Source organism: Parasteatoda tepidariorum, chromosome 1, assembly GCF_982258835.1.
Source record: "Parasteatoda tepidariorum strain Cologne lab strain chromosome 1, Ptep-v5.0, whole genome shotgun sequence".
In the NCBI taxonomy this organism is placed as follows: Eukaryota; Metazoa; Arthropoda; class Arachnida; order Araneae; family Theridiidae; genus Parasteatoda; species Parasteatoda tepidariorum.
This window is the reverse complement of record NC_141755.1, coordinates 800,214-823,536: the sequence shown is the minus strand read 5'-3', so window position 1 is coordinate 823,536 and position 23,323 is coordinate 800,214. Positions and strand designations below refer to the sequence as shown.

The window sequence follows — 23,323 nt, the reverse complement described above, 5'->3', positions numbered from 1 at the left end:
ATTATAAATCATAACCCGATATATAGATTTAGTACAAAATATGATAATAAAGAAAATAAATATGTAATTATGAATAAAATAAAATTTAAAGAAATACCTGGTAAAGATAAATAAAAATTTATTATTTTTTAGTTACCAATCTTCAAGAACATCAAAATTGCGTGATATTAACAAATATTTTTATCCCGACCCGAATACTTGATATTTCAAAAAAACTTGTTACTTGTTTTTATCTTTTTGAAAAAAAAAAAGACCTGTTCTCAAACTCAGGTTTTCTAAATGAAATGAAAAATCGATTATTAGATTAAAAGTTATTCAAAATGTTCCTTTTCTTTTTGCAGCACAATGTTTAGTTATTGGATCATGAATCTCAACTTTTAATCAGTTCTAATACCAGAACTACTACTATATGAAAAGTGAGCAAAATAATAAAAAATAAAAATAAAAAACGGGCCATCCTGACTCATTCTTAACAATTTTAGAGGGTGATCTCAAATATGCTAATGAATGATTGCTAACGATGTTTTAAGTTAAGAAATCAGATACAAATACGCACTTTTTCTGAATAACCCAAAATATAACCGCAATCTGGGAAACATGGTTGGGTCAGGAGTCGCTTTTACTTTTTTCGCCATATCTTGAGAACTTTCAAAGAGAATGGAAAATTTTTTGCATACAATTATAAAATTCGTTTATTTAAAGACATTTCTATGCAATAAATTACTTTTAGTAAACATTTATTATTTTTTATTCAATAATAGTCGAAACAATTATGAATTGGATAGTATATAATTTCTTACATAATTGTAAAGAAAGCAATTTTAAATGGTAAATGACGATATTTGAGTAAAATTGAACGAATAGTTCCTGAAAAATCAAATTTTAAAAATGACGTATTTTTGAAATTTGATTTCTCAAGAATCGTTTGAAGGATTTGACTAAAATTTTGAATTCTACTACCCTTTAAAATGGCATCCTGTAAAATGACTTAAGCAATTGTGTACCTTACAATTTGAATTTTTTTTACCATTATTAAATCAAATAATAATAAATATAGCCTCTTATTTGCTTTTTGCATGGAATTATCTTTAGATGAATGAATTTTATGATGATGTACAAAAAATTTTCAGTTCACTTAAAAAATTCTCGAGATATGGCGAAATACGCAAAAAGTGAAATGAACCCTTACCAATAAGTTAGTTTTTAAAGCAACACAAATTGATATTTCCAGTGACGCCATTTTTTGTTCTATGTTAATTCAGCAACCATCGTGTGCAGACCCCCCCCCAATCCAACAGCAAAACTTGACAAACATCCAATCACAGCAGATTATTGTTTTGCTTCCGGCCGTGTAAAAACGTGACGAAACAAAACGTAATGACAATAATTCTGCTATGCTAGAGTTTTCTTGGGATATAAATATTTGCGATATTTTATTACCGAGGTAATAAGATATTGCAAATATTTATTATCCCAGGATTATTAGATATTGCAAATATTTATTAGGGGGTCCAAACTTTGGATCGCTCTCCTGATCAACGTATGGCACCCTGTTTCCCAGATTGCGGCTACTCCCCATATTTATGGGATCAGAAATTCGGATCTGTTGAAAAAAAGATATTTTTATTCAGAGAAAGTACGTTTTTGTGTCCGATTTCTTAACTTGAAATATCGTCTGCACTTATTGATTAGCGTATTTGAGATCACCTTCTTGAGCCATTAAAATTGAGTCCTACAGCATGAAGATCCAATCATTAGGGATTGAAAATTATTCAGAGTTTTTTTTTTCTTTCTGCGCACTGTACTACATCTGTTTGTCCTCGCTGCTCTACTGCTTGGCCACTCAGACACTTGTTGTGAATTGCAACCTTTTTGCATTAATTGCAAAGGGAGCTCGTGAAGCTTATTCAAGAAGTTGTCCAAGATGGTTAGAAGAGAAGGAAATTTTAGTGAAAGTTTTGCAGAACCTGATCTTTAATGAAGTTTGTCAATTCGTCACGACCCGTTCGCACCCTCCAGGCGTGACGTATTCTACGACTGCTGAGACTTCTTATTGTTTTGTGGGTACGCTAACTGATTCCTCAGCTGTTTTCGTCACTTAAAATATTGTCTGCACTTACTAATTAGCATATTCGAGCCATTAAGATTGAGTCCTAGAACGTTAAAATCTGATCATTAGATCAAAAGTTATTCAAGGTGGTCTATTTATACTTTTGCGGACTGTACACTATGTAAACGCTCTATGTTTCTTAATAATAGTAATAATAAAAAAAAAATATGCACGAATATATAAAAATTTTCACAAATGCATTTCCCAAGCATTTATTTACGCTCCATAAAAATTTCTTTGTTTCCTAAAATCTTTTGTTTCTAAAAAAAATAATATTTCAAAATTAGGCTGGACAAAAAAAATTGTTTTCTTCTTTAAAATTCCTCTCTAGTCTTCTCGCTGTCATCTTCACGGTATTTTTCCTTGTTTACACGTGGGCAGGAACTGTTTTTTTCCCCTAGCACGGCCCACTTTCACTGTGTGTTCCAGAATAACTCTCGGTGAGGACTGATTTTCAACCTTGTTGATTTGTGAAAACTTAGCAAACCTCAAAATACACAAAATGGCTATCCAATTATATGGATTGTATGGATCGTATGATGATTTTATAGAAAATGGAGATAAGACATTTCTTGAACTTCAAATGTTTTTCTAAACAATTCTCATAAGTTGTTTCTTCTTTTAATCAATAAAACCTAATTTTTAAATAGATAAGAGGCAGAGTCTTTTGGATTTCAACTCCGACAAATATGAATTGCATAACTAAAAATTGCATAAATTGCAGCTACAGATATTTTTTATATTTAAAACTGTACACTAATGATTAATATTTCATTTCTTAAAAACATTCATAAAAAAGATAAACCTAGCTTTATAATTAACTATTGATTAGTGAAACCTTAGCTGTTATTATTTATTTATTCGTTTACAAATTAAAATAATTCTTTATCACTCAAATCTTAAGTGTTTCAAAGTATAAGTTGATTATTTTAATACTTAAAATATCATTAACTGGATATGAAAAAAATATTAAACATTCAAAAATATTTTCAAGCTTTGTTTAAATATTTTGCTATTGTTAACTTCATTAAAAATATCTATTACTTAAAAAAATAAGTAAAAAAAATATTTATGCATTGAAAGTGTTTGAAAAATTGCCTTTATTAAATTTGCGGATATCTGAAAATATGAGGCAACATTTTTTCAATTTTTCTTGTAGCTATAAATTATACCAATTTTTAATCTGTTCATGTATGTATATTTTCTTTTTTGTTAATTTTGCGTATATTTTATATGTATTAGTTTTTGTGTATGGTTTTAGTATATTTATGTATATATTCGATGATTTACTGTACTTACACTATATGTTTTGGTCCGTATTTTATGTAATTGATTTATATCCTTCATTTAAATAATTATTTATTACAAGAATTATAAGGAACATTGTGTGGATTAAACTGACATGAGTTTCAACTGTTGAAGTACAAAATTAGTATAAAACAATTGCGTACATTGGAATATAAAGTCTACTTAATATGTGATCTTAAATGGTTGACTTAATTTTTTATCGCATTATTTTAAAATGCTTCAAAATTTTTTAATCGAAGACTTGATGTATTTCATCATTTACCTTAAAGAAATCTATTACTATCTGGACTTAAAATTTGAAAAATTATTATTTGTTTTTAGATAGTTTTTTTTTTAAATATTTAATTAGCAAGGAAGAATAATCTGAAATAACTTCAGGAAGTTCAGGAATAACAGGAAATTCAGCTGATAAGCGAAAAAATATTTAATTCAATCATTTTATTAATTTAATGACGTATTTTGTTCATTCATTCAATGCAAGAATATTTGATATATATGTTTAAATAATATGTTTAAATAATATATTTAAATAGTAAGTTATTTTAGTTTATTTTTTAATGAATTTGTTACAAGTAAATATTTTCCTTGTTTAGCAATTAAACCTTTTGCAAAGGACATATTAAGTCGGTAAAGCGCGAAAGCAAACGCCTTTTGACTTTTCATCAGCTGTTTCTATGTTTTTTTAGAGTGGAGGGGAAGGGGGCCCTCTGAAGGCAGGTTGTTTTCCTAGCAACAATATACGTCAACATCTGGATGGAAGTATTATTAAAAAAAAAAGAAGAAAAAACGGATTGATAGAGGCTGATTGCGGAACAGATATGGATGGGGGCGCTTCTTTTCACATTTATATTCTTTGTTTATCAAAAGAGATGAAATAAAACTTCCCTTCTTCTGCTACTTAACCCATCTGTTTCTAATGAATAGGGTTACCGGATCTCTATATTAATAGTTGTATGAAAATTAATAGTTTTCGCAATACTTTGTTTATTTCAGTGAAAGATGTACAACCTGACAGTTGAATCTTCGTATCCTACTCCCTATGCCTCTTCGCAATTTTTATCCATGATATTGCTATCCATGATAGGACAAAAACATACTCCAAATACAACCACGGACATTAAAGATGGATATGATTATGTTGTCGGTAATAATTTCTTTATATTTAATTTTGATATTGCAAAATATGCAGAGATTCTAAAATCACGTTTTATATGTAATTCTCGCTGTTTCCACATATTTAGAAGTCTATTCCCGTTTTTAAACTCATGCATACACGAAAAAGAACTAGATTAGCTGCCGCCACAGCTCTGCGAATTTAATTGTCTGACTCTATACACATATTATTGATAAAACGATGAAATTCGCTTCTTTAGATAAAATAAATCAAAAATTATTTTGAAATAATTCATTAAAAAAAGTTAATAATACATTTGGTTAATATAATCACAATTGTTAATGAACTTTATTTATGAAGTCGTGGTTCCACAAAAAGATCGTTTAAGCTTCCGAAACCGAATTCTTTTGTTAGACTCCCAGTAGAGGATCAACATTGTCATTACTGAGTTTTTAAAATTATTGCTTAAGAAAGCTCTTTTATTTAATAAACTTTCTGATCAAACTTGATAATTTATTTTCTTGTTCGAGTTAATTCACACCAAAACAAAAATAATTACAAAATGGTTTATATATGAAACATTTTTAAACGATTAGATTTTAAGATGAGATTTTCCATCACGAAAATTTATGACAGATTTTTTCCACGGATTATCCAACAACAAGATCCCGCAGAATTTTCTAATAATACTGATAAAATAATATGTTTTGATAGCTTTTCACGAACTTTTTATTTTGTCCGCAACAATTTTGTATGATTTTCTTAAAATGTATATGAAATAAAATGTTGAAAACTAACCGGAAATGTTTTTAAATTACACTTTGGGCATTAGAACTTCAATAAAGTTTGTTTTTCTCTTGCATTAACTAATCTTCTGTCTAGTGATTTGCAAAATGTATTAAACCGATAATGAAGTATTTTTTATAAAAACTATTGATGGATGTCCCTTTATCACCTACTCTGCCAATTATGTAAAAAAAAAAGGATTAGACTAATTTCATATTTTTTTCTGTAGGCTACCTTTTTAGTTTTAAACATCGCAGTCACGTGATTTTTTTTTTGTCGTATGCCTGTTTAGGCAGTGGGGGTGCGATTGTTCCTGTTTTTCAGTGGCGCCATCTATGGGCAGGAATTCGACTTCTGCCACGCCATTCACACAACTACAACCCGTTTATAGGGCGGGTCACATTCACACTCTAAGGAGAAAGGACATAGAACACACAGAGAGAGGGAAAGAAACATCTATGCCTTGAAACATCCATCGATTCGAAACCAGGACCTATCTGATGCAAGGACAGTTCCCTGCCCCCTACCCAGGCCGGTCGGCGTAATTTCAAGTAGAAATAGTATATATAAATTTCTGAAATATTAAGAACACGATTGTCTTGTTTCGCCATTGAAAAGTTTAATTATGAAATATTTGTGTAGAAAAGTACATGGAGTATTTTGACCCTTAATGGGATTGAGTTATTGTATATGCAATTAATCCTATACTATTTGTTTGAATTATTATTAAATTTTAATTATTTTAATCCTTACTTTTTGAACTAAGGAAAAGAAACGTTCACTTGTTAGCGCCTGTTTTGTTAAATTCTCTCTCCCCCCCCCCACAAGACAGATAGCACAATTAATTTTTTTAAGCTTTTATCTTGTTGGAACAAATATATATATGTCCACTTTGATGCATCAGATCTTAATTTGGATCTCTAATCATGGAATTGAAAAGTTTTATTTTATTTTATCCGTCGTTGAACAGCCGACCATATTTTGGGTTTACGACTACTAATGTTCAACTCCGTAGCCTTGTAGTTTTGAATCAATCCAGAAGACAAGGAAACTCCTAGATCAGTACCCCCAGAGGTATTGATTTGTTATGGGGAACATGGAGGACTTTGCGACTCGACAGATTTAACGTGCATCAGTCACCATTTAACTACACGGGGAGTCTTCGGCTGGCGGGGATCGAACCCACGAACTCTTGGACATGGGCCCAGTGCCCTATTAACCAGGCTATCCCGGCCTTAAATTGAAAAAATTTGTAAAAACATACTTCTGGATCACTTGAGTGGGATAAATTTTGCCAACGTTGAGGACTTTTTGATAGAATTAACCCGCATTTGGTTTACATGGAGAGGAAAACCTCGAAAAACTCTCACGACTAGCCTGTCGGCAAGGGGATTCTTACCCATGATCTATCTACCACTGAGGATATTTTATGTCAGTCCTGTGGTCGGTGAGAGCTGGGTGCAAATTCGTATCGACCAACCGGAGATATTCGAACCCGGTTCACCTCATTGGAAGGCGAACGCCACCGTGGTTCTCTTGAATGCATGCGTGTATCCTGCATTTAGAAAAGAACCATCATGACTTAATCCGTATAAGAACTTATTTAACCACATAGACATAGGAGCTTGGGAATGCAATGCAATTAAAAAGAAAAATGACGCATTACAAAGTTTTTGATTTTTTGCGTAATATTTATATTCGCCCAAACTTTACTCACAGTTAAATTATAAATAAATATCTTTCATCTTGCAAATAATTGTCAATATTTTCAACTTGAGCAGAAAATAGTGCGATAATCCGTTCTGGACTATCCACATTTCAATCACTCCAAAGCGTAATTTTAAACCATCGATTGATTTTTAAATTGGTATTTTTTCTTTGAATCCCCTAAATCGGATCGATCGTTAATTATTCTATATCAACCCTCCAGGGGTCTATATCGTACACTTTGGAGACCCCTAGTTTAAATCCATAAGCTTTAAGATCCATAAGCGTTCGACAGGATAAAAGCCATCCATATCCAGTTGTAAATTTAAAATGTTTTGACGGATTACATGTTAACACTGTGTGTCACAATAATTCAATTTTGTAAATGTTTTTAGTTGGTGCTGGTTCTGCTGGCTCTGTTATTGCAAGCCGTTTAGCTGAAAAACATTGTGTGACTGTTCTTCTATTAGAAGCTGGTAAACCACCGCCCAAAGTTACTGACATACCTGGCGTTGCTAGAAGTTTCATCGGAACAGATATTGATTGGAACTATACCACTGTTCCCCAACTTTATACCGGTGCTGGGCTCTTAAACAGAGTAAGTTTAAACCTAATGATTGATACATTAAATCGTATAATATTTTCTCAGCTATTTGAGTGTAAACGGAGTAAGTTTAAGCTTTCATTGATACAATAAATCGTAGAACATTTTCACTATTATTTAAGTTTTAAATCTAAGTCAAGATAAAAATCCTTTTTGTTTAGTAACAAAATGTTCAATGATCAATAACAGAGATAAAAGAAAAATTAAAACCATGCTTCGCATTCGTCCTTTTTTGGTACTACAGCCTAGAACAGGCTATAGGGTCGTAACAATAAGCTGCAGCCATTTGTGTGTTATATGTAGCACCGAAGATCATGTTGTTTTTCATGCATTCTCACTGCACGCGAATGAGAACCTGAGTGACAAATTCTTGGCTGAAAAATATTTTTCATTCATCAGATTTTCATTAGTGTGAACTCTCCTTTCAGAAAATAGCATGCTGAGGTCCTATTCAACATTGTTCATTATGAAACCTGTTGGCAGTCTTTTGAGTTTGCTTGACATAAAATAATTTGTAGGAACAAGATATAACGTTCTCACATTTTCGGGAACCAAAGACAACATCATAACAATCAGAAGATAAAAATAAAAGTTTTATTTTCCGGAAAAAGATACAGTCACAAAACTGAGTGACTAACTTAAAATAAATTAAAATACAAAAAAGTGTATAACACACTGAGTAGTAGTAGTAGCTTGGTGATTTCACAGATATTTATTTGCTGGGAAAAGTGCGCGATAACAAAAATGACATTTGTATCTTGCAGTAGGTTACAGCTAATTTCCGAGAAGAAAGAATATCAAGATGTGCTCGATGAGAGGTTGCAGGTTCGGTATTCCCTTCGATCTAGCGAACTCTACAAATTCATTGTGAAATAAATTTTAAGAAGATATTGTAAGAGTACATTCTTAAAAAAAAAAATCTGCTCAGTGTTGAATACGGAGCAAATTCGAACATAACTTAATATTTTTTGTTTCATGTTTAAGTTGGACCCCTATCGTGTAATCAAGTTTCATGCAAAAATGTGAGTAACAAAGATTTATTTCAGTCTGTTGCATGGCCTAGCGGGAAGACCATTGGTGGATCGAGTGTCATCAATGCTATGCTTAACTTGAGAGGAAATAAAAAGAATTATGATGATTGGGCTGCTCACGGTGCCACGGGATGGAATTATGATGGAGTTCTACCTTATTTCAAGAAACTTGAAAACAATACAGACGCAGAATACGTGAGAAATGGTAAAAAATAATTTCATTTATTAAGCATTGAAAAGTGATATTCTGTTACGTTGAGTAAACATTTACTATTTTGAAGGCCGTTTTCAGTCATTTTCCAGTTATTTCATTGCTCTAGAATTTTATTTGTTATCAAAATTTTATGTATAAAACCATTCTGAGCGTCGATCAGAAATTAATAAACTTTTGGTGTATTTGAATCGAGGAATCAGTAAACCAGACATCTCCATTATTTTTCAAAATCTAGATTCTTGCATTTTAAAGTTTAGCTGAAATTGTTCGCATAACCTAACAATTAATTATTTAGTTTAGGCTCATTATTTTGTTGATGTTTTTTTACACACAATGAGTGGTTCAGAGGATAGTTCTTTAGATGCTGCGCTTAGACAAGAAAATAAAAAGGGATAAAAGTAACTGTAAAGAAGGTGACTGTAAATAATATGATGCTTGATTTCAAAAGCTGGTTGATTGAGCATTCTAAGAAAAATGTGTTATCAAAATGCTCGAATGGAAAAGCAAGAAAAAGGAAACAACAGTCTCAGGTGTTACATTATAGCAATTTTACTTATAAAAGCATTGCACTTGGTGAAGTTGAAGTATCTCTTTTCGGTGGTGTTTTATGCAAATTAATATTTATTCTGTACAAAAAAAAAAAAAAAAAAATCCTATAAGTGGCACCAGAACCAGTTAAAGAAGCATATTTTGGAAAAGTTACCATAAACTACAAGAAAATTGCAGACATCAAAATAGTTTTTATAATATAAACCAAATGAGTTTTCGTATTTCTATGAAAATAATTGTAAGTGGCCTAGCACAGATAATCTTAATCCAAAAAGATTTTTGATTATCCATGAATATGTAGTCTAAGACTTAAATAAAGTCTTTAATTTCTCACTGACAAATTATTGATATTTTCGCTCGTTAAAATTATATACAACATTCGTTTTAAAGTTTTGTCTGAAAACTGGTCATCTCAAAGTTGTTAATAAACTTAAAATTAAGTGATGTTATAGCACAATAGAATGTTTTGTAATCAGTCATATTTTAATGACAGAAAAATAATAGAAGCTCTATATATCAAGCTGATACTTAGCTATTTAGTTTCTTTTTCTACTGTAAAGTTAGTTTTGTCGGAAAGGACTGTTTTTCGAACTCATTTATTCATTCATAAATTGATGCGTCCAGTCGCTGATATACCCATTCTTTGATTTACCCATTAATTAATACGCCTGTCCGTGAATTCGCTATTTGCTTTTGGTTACTTCTACTTTCTTACCCCGTGTACTTTAGTTAAAGCCATATTCAAATTACATTTATTTTAAATTAATAACATTTATAGCAAATTTCAGAGAACTTTAATTTATCAAGTTTAAAATATCGCCGTGACAAAAATTTTGGATTCAGCTGAGTACCTTTCTGTTTTTATCGTCTCTGACTTTATTAAAAGCCCGATCGTCGTTGGTTCCTTATCAGGGCAATAAAACTCTCGAATGACATCTGCGAAATATGGAGCGAAATACATGGTTAGGAATAGCGTACCTGGAGTAGATATTTGAATTTTGACTTGTGTTATTTAGGAATGCATCTTTGTTTTTTCTAAACATGCTGTCTTTGTCTGTTCTAAATAAAATAAAAAAAACAAGCTTTTTTCCTTAACTCAAATGCCGATGGCTTTTAATAAATTTTTTTTTTTGACAATGTGTTATGTGATGTCGAAATATTTCATCTCTAAAGTGTATGGTCTCTTAGGTTACCATGGGGTAAATGGTCCCGTCACTGTATCTAAACCAGAATATGACACTGAATTAAAAAGAGCTGTTTTTGAAACTGCAAAAAGTTCCGGTTATCGAGTGGGAGATGTCAATGGACCAAAACAAAAAGGTTTGTTTTATTCCTTTGGGGAATATTTCATAAGTTTTTTGTCTATGAAAAGAGTTTATTTATTTTAAACGTTTCTGCGTAAAAATACGTTCTAACACCATTGTTAAATCTTAAGTAAAATGATCTCCTAAATCCCTCATTTTCTGGAACCTCTGCTGTCTCATGTTTATCACTTTCAATGGTCATCAATTTTATTTGAAGGGGCTTTGAAAGGGACCGAGAGGTGAAAAGTTTTGATAGGTACGCCTTTGTAACAAAAAGGGGAATTAAAGAGGAATTGCCTCCTTAAGAATAAAAATAATTATTAAAAAATTATTTGGTTTTTTTTTCCTTCCGTTTTCTCGAAATTTTGTTATTTACATATTTCAACTTCCAGTCCCTTTATTTGCCCTGAACTAAACAATAAATTATGAAAGAAAAATTTCGAAGCTTTCGCTAGAAAGTTTGGAAAATTCATCCTACGATGGCAATTTTTAAATTTTTAAAAAAATATTATATTGCTTATTATTCAATGGTTAAAATAATCCTTTTTCTTTCCTTAAAACAAATTCAGGGAAGTAAAATTATAGAAAAAAATTAAGCATGGAGGGGGAGGAAACACTCCCAGAAAAAAAGAGACCAGATTATCCGTATTCATTTAACATAAGAACCATAGGGTTCGTAAATCCTAAATTTTTTTTAAAGTAGTGTTATTAGCGTAAAAAAAAAGGAAAATTTTCTTTTTATTGGCTTTATTCTGGACCGTGTTTCGCGTTCTCTACGGTAGGGGACTGAGATTGTTTCAACTTCCGGAGGAATTTATTTGTATTGATTTCTACTTCTTTTTTTTTTTTGCATCATTTTCTTACTTTTTTTTCTAAATATAAAAATGAATATCTGCCTGTCTGTGTGTCCTTTATAGACTCCTACCTAAATCATCCAACCGAAATCGATGTAACTTGGCATACAGATAGTTTGAACCACGAGGAAAGTAACTGTCGACATTAGAGCATTCCACATCAAACCATTCGACCGGGATAAGCGAAAAAAAAAAAAGAATTTTTTGATAGGTTAGACGTTAGCCATTGTTTTAAATTTAACTATAGACAATTTAATTTTTCAATTATTTTAAAGATAACATCAGTGATAATTATTGCCTACATTTAATTATTTTAATATTCGTTATGTTAGATTAATTCAATATGCACGTGGTAGCACGCTTTGTCCGCGTTACCCAATGGACGCTTTTATAGTTACATGCATGAAATTTTTTTAAAAATATTTCTATAATATTTCTTTTAAAAACAGGTTTCTAAGAAGTTATTTATTTGAAATCAACGGTAATTGAATAGAAAAAAAAATTATGTACTCAAAGGCAAAAGTAATGGGAATGAGGTACTTTTTCGCTTCGGAGAAAGGTAAAAAATCGCCATATTATTATTGACGCCAATGATGCTAAATTAATTTAGGTAATATGTTAATTGATATAAAAAAAACTTATGTACTAAGAAGCAAAAATAATGGAGGAAAAATACTTATTCATTTTGTGGAGCTGTAAAAAATCGCCCTATTATTATTGGCGCTAATGCTTTATTAATATTGATAATATGTATTAATTGAAATAAAATAAAATAAACTATGTGCTAAAAAGCAAAGTTAAGGGAGGAAAGGCTAATGGGAAATTTGTTTAGGAATACCGTAGAAAATCGCCATTCACAGATGACGCTTAATTATTGTGTTGTATAGTACAAGACGGTGATACATATTACTGATATTATGGTAATGGGTGCAGTTTTAATAAGACTTCTACAACGGGTCATTCATAGTTTCAGAAAATTCTTATTTACTGGCAGCAGATATAAAATATTAATATTTTAATGAATTAGAATTAAAAGAACTTTTTTCCTACCTCTACTTATAAATATTTTAAACAGTAAATTAAAGGTCAGATAGAGAAATGATCATGCTTCAAAATTCTTATCAAGCTCTAATAAGAATATTATTTTTTTAAAAAAATTCGGCTTTAATTGGGTGACAAATGTATTTTTCACAAAACTCAAATGTTGAAGGGTTATGTAATAAGTACCAAATATACTAATATAGGCATAAAATATTATACTGATATATTTGGTGATTATTGAAATGGCACCAATACTAAGAAGTTTGGGTAGACTATACTTGAGGGTGCCCCCGCCAAGTTGTGATCGCGATTGATCGCCAAGCTGGGCGATGTTGAAAACCAATCGTGATTCTGATTGGTTTAGATTTTAATCGTGATTCTGATTAGTTTAGAATTTAGTGTTGTTTTTAAATGAATTTTTAAATGTAATTTCAGAGATCCGTTAGTTCTGCTTTGGATACCGGCTGGTAAGGTTATTTTTGCTTCTGGAACTAAAAATGAATACTGTCAATAAGATAAATCTTAAGTTTCTGTACGATTTTAATAACAATGAAGAAAAAAAACAGTGATTGACTGGTGTATGAATGAAGGTTTAATTAGTAATAGATATAAATGTCCTGTTTGTGGGTTACCACGGCGGTTCGGGCAAACAAGTATGGCGCCAAACATAAGTCGCCAATTTCGCCAAGGGACACCCTCAAGTATATTTTTCCCAGAAGTTTTAATGCCGATACTTTGGAAATAAGTGTTTTACGGCCCCTCCAAAGGGACCGGATAAAACTACTTGATAGTGGTAAATTTTATTATTATGAGTTGGCAGTGAGCAATAGCATCATGCCAAGTGATGCTAAATACATTTTATCTTCATTCTAATGGGATGAACTACAAAATACGAGTTTTGCCTACTTCAATAACGTGAAACCACAGAAAAGGGCGACAAATAATAGTAAGTAAAAATAAAATTGAAATTAATTTAGATGTATTAATTGAAAAACTTAGTGGAATGAACCAGCTAAGTGACATTTTTAGAACGAAAAAAAAAAGTTATATCCTAACTATTTTATTTCCAATTTCTTAGAAGGCGGGACTAATATTGTTTTGCTCTATTTTATTTACCACTGCCTAATGTGAAATAAAAATTATGCAAGTATGTTAAAAACTAATGTGATTAGTTGACTTTTGACTTTTTTTAAAGGACCGTATAAACCCTGAAACAACAAAAATGGTGTCTGCAAACAGTCCTTGCAAAACAGTGCTGTGTATCTAGGAACAAAACTAATTTTACTTAACACATGTATTACCTATTTGAAATCAATCTTATCTTTTATCGTCTTAGATGCTGATAATTTTCACTTAGTTCTTAGTATGTATTATCAAGCATTTTACTATGACTTATCATTTTTAGGTAACATTTAAATCTTTATCATCTCGTCAGTAACGACATGTTCCTTACTTCTATTTAAATTATTACAAAGCAAAAGATATGAAAATATAAGATAATAATTTGAAACGAAGCAGCTGAGGCATTTCATATCTGCACATGATAAGGTTATCGAAGTTCCACACCGAACCTTTATTAGCTAGATAGACGTTAACAAATTTACAACGGGGACATAAATAAACTTTTATTTTTCAAAATGATAGTTTCAAATTAATTCCTTTAATTTAATAATTGTATATTTGTAAAGTTTAATTCAAGTAGGGTTTGTGAACGTTTGGTAAAATTTAAAAAAAAATTTCCCTTTTTTCTAAGGAAGCCAAAAGTTTCTTATTATTAAAAATGAAGTTCTCAGACTACCGATCTATATATAGTTAGTTAGAGTTATTAAATGATTCTAGAAGTGAAAAACGTAATAAAATGTAGTAAAATTTCATCTTAATATTACTACCACTTTTTTACTTTTATTTCCCGATTCGTATGAGCCCTGTTAATTTAACCTTTTTTCCTAATTTGTTTTTTCGATAATTCCTGCTTTCAAAATAGAAATTTTTTTTTATTGAAGCTGTATCATTGGCAGAACTGTCAAATGTTACATTCTCTACAATTCAAGCATTTAAAAATTTTTTTAGCCGATATTTAAAAACTGTCACGAATTTATCAAGTTTTTTTATATATGTTTAATTTACTTCTACGTAGTTGTGGATAAGATCACTTTAAACCAAATCTGTTAAATCAAGAATCAATTATAAATACTTAAATTTTTGATTTCACATTAAATAAAAGTAAATAAATAAATAAATAAAATCTTCCGCCGAGTGCTGAAAAATGATTAGAATTAATTTAAGAATTACTTACGAATTATTAGAATTACTTTATCATTAGAATCATCATTCGATATAGTGTTAAAAAATCATGATCTCACCGATCACCAACTCTCACGATAGCTTCTAGAATTCCACTGTCGAATTATACACAACGTCTCCAAGTTTATTTCATAAAAAATCTAGGTATCCAATCCTGATTTTTTATTTTCAACTTAACAAATGGTACTTTTCTATTGAATGTTGAGTAAAGATAGAATTTAATACGGTTTTTTCTTTAACCTAAGGAATTTGTATTAACAAAAAACTTGTTTACATAAAAAAAATACGGAACTACCCGTTGATTTCAGTTACAAAAGAAATGTACACTAGAAGATTAACACGAACGCGTAAAGACACCAAAAATATATTTAAAATCTCCAAAAGTTTTCAAAGGAAAATAAAGAGAAAAACAATGATAAATACGAAAGATGACAAATCAGCATAATGAATTAAAATTATTAAGTGAATATATCGTATGAAGTTTTGGAGGTTCAAATAAAACAAATACTTTGTTACTAGGGTACCAAATTTAATAACGTTGGGTTTCGTTTTTCTTTTCTCAGCCAAACGACGCACAAATTTATGCAGGAAATATTTAAAGTACGCTTTCATCTTTTCTCAGAAATTTTATAACATGAAATATGATTAATTTGCAATTTATAATAGCATCATGGGAGAAAAATAAATAAATAAACCTTAAATGCGAGATAAAAAGTTTGCTCAGTAATAAATATCTGTTGTCAAGGTTAAATCAATTTCTTTCATAGCTTAACGCATGAGATGTAAGTCACCAATATTCTTTCAGGACTTACATTTGGTGAAAGTGTCAAGTAGAACTATCATAATTTTTAAAATATAATTATTTCACAAAATAAATATTTTTTTTTAACATCGTACAATCGATACTTTAACAGGATTCCCGCGGCTTGGAAAAAAACGAAGCTTTTTCAAGACTACTGAAAAAAGCTTGAATTTAGCTGTCATTTGAGATTGAAGGAAGTTTGAAAATGATAGAGGCGGTAATATGAGATCGATAATGAGGAAGTGGAGTTGGAGAGGAGAGGGGGCATAGCGTAAGATCTAGTCATAGATTCATAATAGTCGTAATTATTAAATGATCAATAAGGTAATAAAATACATAGATAAGAGAATAATAATAAAACGAGATTAAAATACACGAATAATAAATAAATGTAAACGAATAATAAATAAATAAATAATAAGTAAATTATGACTCATTAGAGCAGGGGTTGCCAAACTTTTTTGATCATCGACCCCTGTATAATTTTTCGAAATCTCTATCGACCCCTACAAACGTAATTTTCTGTTAATTAAAATAAAACTCTATTAGATACTGTGTTTGTGAATTTATTTTATGATTTTAAACATTTATTAAAGTAATAGTACATTGTGTAACAATAGTTTTATGAAAAATATATTAATGTTGAAATTTACAAAAATTGGTCAATTTTGAAATTTTCGTAAAAAAATACAAAGTGTGCTATAGTTTTGTCGCGGACTGTACTAATCCATATTATTAAAGCTTTCCTTCTTTTTTGTGCATTGATAATTAAAATTGATATCTAAACCAAACGAATGGTTTTATCGAAACAATAACTAATTATCCAAAACTATAAAAGTTTTAATAATGACACTGCAAATATTCAACACAGTTTGCAAAGATAGCTGAAACTGCGTATGATATTTGCATTTGTAACGTCAATGCTCGTCACACGTGACATTTGGACAAGCGCACATATGCATATGACTTATAAACTGCGCTGAGTTCGTGCCACTGCGCGATGGAACGTAAATACTTGTTTCACCCCAATAAATATACGTTTATTAATTTATGTTTTATAAAGAAACTGATATTGAGTCAATTATAAAAAAAATTCACAAATTTACATACTTAATTAGGTATGTGTGATTTGCGTATTGAGAACTGTTTTTTTTTTAAACCCACAATCGACCCTTCCGATTCGGATCGACCCCCATTCGCCCCCCTGCCTCAGATCGACCCCCGCTTTCGTTAAATAGACCCCTGGGGGTCTATATAGACCACTTTGGCGACCTCTGCATTAGAGTATATTATCCGTGTGTCGTCTATTAAAGCAAGATCTCAGAAACTCGACGATAATCAAGGAATAAATAACAATAATTTAATGCGATAATTGTAAAATTAAAATTAAAATTTATTCAACTACAATTTCTTAAATTTTTTTAATTTTATCAACCCAGATTTGGTCCTACATATTTATTTTTATATTCTTTACATTGGGATAAAATTTAAATCTAATAATTTTGCTTTCTTAACCATTTCAACTGCATCCATAAAATGTTTTTTAATTTTTATTTTTCATTTATTTTTTACTCTGAAAATTTGTTACTTATTTTTCTACAAAGAGATTATTCAGCAATAGAGTAAAAAATTATTTGTATTCCTTATTTTACTTGCATACCTGGACTGAACACAGTTTTAAATGAAATTTATCATGAGATAGCTGAATACTCTTTTTTCGCACGGATTTTTTTTTTAAAAAAGGGGGAGGGGGTAACAAATCGGTATCCATCAAAATCTTGCCGAAAACAAGCGGTTTCTACCAACACATCTCATAAAGCTAAAATAATTTCAATTTTTTCTTATTTATAATTAATGGATCACATTTCCGGTAATTTTACGTTATTATGTTAATCAAAATAATTTTTTAGAAGTTCAACTCATCAAAATAAAGATTAATAATCATTTGGTAATATCGAGTCATTAATATTGCATCTTAGAAAGTAATAATTTAAACATTAGGTCTTATGCAATTTTCAATTCTAAATAAATGGATTTGTAACCACTTAATTTTCCCCTTCAATTTAGGCTTTTATGACATCCAAGCTACGGTTAGAAAAGGTCAACGTTGTAGTGCAGCGAAAGCCTATTTAGTGCCAAAAGGTCATAAAAATAACTTAGATATTGTATCACAGGCTTTTGTCAAAAAAGTAAGTGGTTAAAAAATTGAAAAAAATTATTTATTAAAACTTAAATATACAGAGTGCTTTCTAATCCCCATCGTCATTAATATTATTTTATAATCTCTGAAAAAATTGAAAACAAAAAAATAATTTTAAATAGTCTCCTAAAAATAAATTAAATTGCGTAAAATCATTTCAAAATTGGACTCTTATAAACATTTTTGCTCATAATGAAGCATCAATTTTTGCCCCCCCCCTCTCTCTCTCTATCTAATATATATATATATATATATATATATATATATACAGTGGTGGCCAAAAGTGTGGACACTTTTTGAAAGTTTCATGTTTTTCAACTTTGTGTGCTTGTAGGATATATTAATTTTCACTTAAATACAAACGCTTATATATCAAATTGAAGGTAATTTAATGTAGAATTTAATAATAAATACAGTATTACAATATCTGTATTACAAAAAAAGTTATGCAATTAATAGTAAGATCTATCTTAGATTTGCATTTTTTTAAAGTGATACTTACACAATCAATACTTCGTAGGATAACCCTTAATTTTTAAGACAGCTTCACAGCGTCTTTTCATCGAGTGAACGAGTGTTTGGAGTTCTTCTTTCGTAATCACATGGTGCCAAGAATCAATTATAGCTTCACTTAGTTGTATTTTATTGGATGGACGTTTTTTTCGTACAAGGAGTTTCATACGTCGCCACAAATTTTCAATTGGATTGAGATCAGGGCGGTTTCCTGGCCATGGTAATATATCTATGCCTTTATTTTGAAACCATGCTTTGCATACTTTTGCTGTGTGGCATGGATCTGAATCCTGCTGAAAGATAAATAGTGCGTTGTTGGAGAAGAGATCCCTGATGGAAGGTATCAATTTTGGTTTCAGGGCAGTTTCGATGTATTTTGGGGCATTCAGGATGCCATCAATCACTTGAATTCGGCCCACACCATCTGCAGATATACATGCCCAAATCGTGACATTTGTTGGATTTTTAGTAGTTGCTTCAATGCAATCAGGATGAAGCGCTTCACCTACTCTACGTCTCACGTATTTTCTACCATCACTTCCAAAGAGCGATATTTTATTCTCATTACTCCAGATTACTTGCTTCCATTGTATTTCTGACCATTTAATGTGTTCTTTTGCCGACTTAGCTCGTTTTTCGCGTTGCTTTTGATTTAAATATGGTTTTTTCCTTGGAATTCTAGCTTGTAGACCAAATCCTGATAAGCTTCTTCTTATTGTTCTTGAACTTACTGCAATATCAGCTGTATTCATTTCACATCTAATGGCATCTGATGACATTTTTCTATCTTGATGGCCATCCATTTAATTTTTCTATCGGTAGTAGCACTTGTGCATTTTTTCCGGCCTGATTTGGCATCCTGAATGCCAAAAAATACATCGAAACTGTCCTGAAACCAAAATTGATACCTTCCATCAGGGATCTCTTCCGAACAACGAACCATTTATTTTTCAGCAGGATTCAGCTCCATGCCACACAGCAAAAGTATGCAAAGCATGCTTTCAAAATAAAGACATAGATATATTACCATGGCCAGGAAACAGCCCTGAGCTCAATCCAATTGAAAATTTGTGGCGACGTTTGAAAATTCTTGTACGAAAAAAACGTCCATCCAATAAAAGACAACTAAGTGAAGCTATAATTGATTCTTGGCACCATGTGATTACGAAAGATAAACTCCAAACACTCGTTCACTCGATGAAAAGACGCTGTGAAGCTGTCTCAAAAATTAAGGGTTATCCTACTAAGTATTGATTGTGGAAGTATCACTTTAAAAAAATGCTAATCTAAGATAGATCTTACTATTAATTGCATAACTTTTTTTGTAATACAGATATTGTAATACTGTATTTATTATTAAATTCTACATTAAATTACCTTCAATTTGATATATAAATGCTTGTATTTAAGTGAAAATTAATATATTCTACAAGCACGCAAAGTTGAAAAACATGAAACTTTCAAAAAGTGTCCACACTTTTGGCCACCACTGTATATATATAATCAAAATTGATTTACTTTTAAAACTGACGAAGATACACTGAAGAGCCAAAAAAACTGGTATACCTGCCTAATATCGTGTAGGGTACGCAGAAGCGCCGCAGCACGACGTGGCATGGATTCGATCAATGTGTGAAGTAGTGCTGGAGATAATTGACACCATGAATCCTGCAGGGCTGTCCATAAACCAGTGGGAGTAAGAGGGTGTAGAGATATCTTCTGAACATCACGTTGGAAGGCATCCCAAATATGTTCAATAAAGTTCATGTCTGGGGATTTTGGTGGCCAGCGGCACTCTTCTGAATTTAGACACTTCCGCTGGCCACCAAAATCCCCAGTCATGAACTTTATTGAACATATTTGGGATGCCTTGCAACGTGATGTTCAGAAGATATCTCCGCCCCCTCTTACTTCCACTTATGGACAGCCCTGCAGGATTCATGATGTCAATTATCTCCAGCTCTACTTCACACATTGATCGAATGCATGCCACGTCGTGTTGCGGCACTTCTGCGTGCTCGCGGGTACCCTACACGATATTAGGCAGGTATACCAGTTTTTTTTGGCTCTTCAGTGTATATATATATATATAAACTAAAACTAAACTCAGCGGCGAGACAGCCTTTGAGGGCCAAGGCCTACTGTGCCCATTTCAGTTTTCTTGACCTTGGGCTCTGGGGTGCAGGAGCAGATGTTCCGGTCAGGTGGTCAGCCGAAAGCGGAACCCCCCGTGTTTAGTTCCCAAGCATGCTTGGTACTCATTTATCGACCCACTGAAGGGATGAAAGGCTGAGTCAGCCTTGCCCTTTGTTTTTGGCAACTATTGTAATGTTATGTTTACTTTTGATGTGTTTGTTCTATGCAGTACTTTTCTATGTGATGTTTTATTCAAGCGGATATTAAGGAGAACGTATACACCACAAGAGAAAGCACAGATTTTGCGGTGGTTCATAGAAACGCCGACATGCTTGCCGCTACCTGGCGTGAAATTGACTATCGACTTGATATTCTCCGTGCGACTAAGGGGGCACACGTGGAAGTTCATTGACAAGGGTCATGAAACTTTTTGAGTCTATTTAACCATTTATGTTATTAATTTTAATCTATCTTTATTATTTTATGAGTTATTAAACATCAAAATGGGTCCGGTACTTTATAAACACCCTGTATATATATTAATGGCGACTGCGAATTTCGGAAAGACAATTTTTTTTTCGAGTGGACAACGAAAAGCTGAAACAATCTGAGCTAAAATTTAGAAAGAATTGAATAGTTAAAAGCGAATAGTTTATATTAATAAACAAAGTTTTCGAAATAAAATTTTAATTATACTTATGCAGTCGCACTTTTTAAGCATAATAAAAAGAAAGCATGCTCGAAGAGAAGCGTTGATGTAAAAATGAATGATTTAATTGTTGACATCCGAAATATATAGTTTTTCTGCAACTCTCTTCTGGGAAAAAGAAGAAAATTCTTTTGGGAAGTATACTTAATGAGGGATGTCATTTAACTCAATTTAAAACTTTCTATTATTTAAATTTTAAAGAGGAATATTAGTTTTAAGGATTTTAACACTTGATTTAAATTTTTATGCTAGAACACATTTTAAATGGGTTTAACTGAGTAGCGAATAAACCCTATAGGATTGCACAGCAATCTTCCTGGGTTGCGATAGTTAAAAATTTACTAACTAAAATTTAATTTCTAATTATCAAATAAGGAGTTAAATGTAAATGTTTCTTAATATCAAATGTAAGACAAATTCTCTTTCAACTGCATCAGTAAGTTAAAATTTTAAGCACAGAAGAAAAATGAGTTCAGATAAATCAAGAAGAAACTCCTTTAAACTAATTTTATTTTTCTTCCTTCAAATGTTACTTTTTCCTTCAAAATATTAAATTCCACACAAATTATGGCAAAACTAGATGCCGTTATGGTAGATATATTTTCAAAATTCTAATTTCATTTAAGCATCCATAAAAAGGCAATAAATCTTTATTTTTCAATCTCTAGATAATTATTGAGAATAGCAAAGCTCGAGCAGTTGAGTTTGATTTCCAAGGAAAAAGTCGACATGTGAGAGCGTTTAAGGAAGTGATACTTTCTGCTGGTACAATTAATTCTGCTCAACTTCTGATGCTTTCAGGGATCGGCCCTCAGGAAGAATTAAAGAAACACAAAGTAAGTGAATATATAGTTCAAAGGGCAACGACATGCAGATGACAAAAATATGAATTATAATTTAACGTGTTTCCTTTCCACTTCAATTTTAAAAAGTCATGCCGAGAAAATTCAAGATAGATGTAACATACATTGTTCAAAGACAAAAGTGAGAAAATTCCCCCCCCCCAAAAAAAAAACTTAAAACTGTAACAATTTAAAAAAAAAAAATCGAATTTCGAAAAAAAGAAATCGTTCATGAACCGTTCATGCTCAAAAAAAATTCACGAATAGCACGTCGAATTTCGATTATGTATTAGCATTTTTCTGTGATGCAGATTGATATTTCTGATAATTTTTATTACAAGTTCAGTAGTCTATTGTTCTCGAAAATTAATTATAATTCATAATCGAGTGTTAAATTTTTTTATTCCATCATGCTCTCTGTATATTTTCAAGTTTCTAAATCGTATAGTAGTTGCTTCGCAGCAAAAGAAAATTAGGGTTGTTTGTATCTCGGAGAAGAGGGGGGAAAAACATTATTGTTGAACATGACGACATGATGCGAAATATTTTGTAATGTTCAAGATTGAGTTATAAGATCAGATTAAATAGAAGTAAGAATATTTTGTCATATTTTGGAATGTTTTAATGATCATAAAAGTACCGAAAATGTCACTCTTTGGCAAAAACCAGTTTATTTTTAACATTTATGATTGTTAAGTATTGGTAATTTCTTATAGATTCGACTCCACGCTAATCTACCAGTGGGAAAGAATTTACAAGATCATTGGGGTACAGTAATTGGTTTTGAGTTGAATAGCACTTTTACTCCTCTACAAAAGAAACTAGAAAGTGTAGCAAACATTAATGACTACATTACATCAAAAACAGGTAAGCTGTCCAACGGAAAACATTTGAGACTTTAAGAAAGACATTAAGACATTTTGAGACTTATAAGAAAGTATCAGAAAATTATCATTGGCCTACTAGTTTTTCGAGAAAACGAAAAAAAAACTGTTACTCTCTAACAATCACGAGAATGGCTCTCACCTCACTTAAAGTTCACCTCGTGATTACCAGTCAGTAGTAAAGTTCCCACAAGGGTTTTTGACGAAAATTAGATTCCAAATTAAAAATAAAAATAAGATCTTTACTGTCACAGGGAATTTTTGAAATTCTTTGAAAAAATCAGTGCGCTTCATTTTTTTTCTTTCCAGTT

At 31.1% G+C, this 23,323-nt stretch overlaps 1 protein-coding gene across 3 annotated transcripts in view; it reads left to right on the top strand.

Annotated features, from left to right (window-relative positions):
- The window catches only part of LOC107438826 (glucose dehydrogenase [FAD, quinone]), a 41,421-nt gene that overhangs the window by 1,271 nt on the left and 16,827 nt on the right, over nt 1-23,323 (top strand). For 2 of the 3 annotated variants that reach the window (XM_071180288.2, XM_071180290.2), the window contains exons 2-8: nt 4,412-4,562; nt 7,421-7,623; nt 8,676-8,865; nt 10,612-10,743; nt 17,796-17,917; nt 21,955-22,122; nt 22,845-22,995. In XM_071180288.2, coding sequence (XP_071036389.1) covers nt 4,418-4,562; nt 7,421-7,623; nt 8,676-8,865; nt 10,612-10,743; nt 17,796-17,917; nt 21,955-22,122; nt 22,845-22,995 — 1,111 coding nt within the window. In that variant the 5' untranslated portion in view covers nt 4,412-4,417. Of the gene's footprint in view, nt 1-4,211; nt 4,563-7,420; nt 7,624-8,675; nt 8,866-10,611; nt 10,744-17,795; nt 17,918-21,954; nt 22,123-22,844; nt 22,996-23,323 lie in introns of those variants that run through there. The other variant, XM_071180289.2, reaches the window with a different exon arrangement.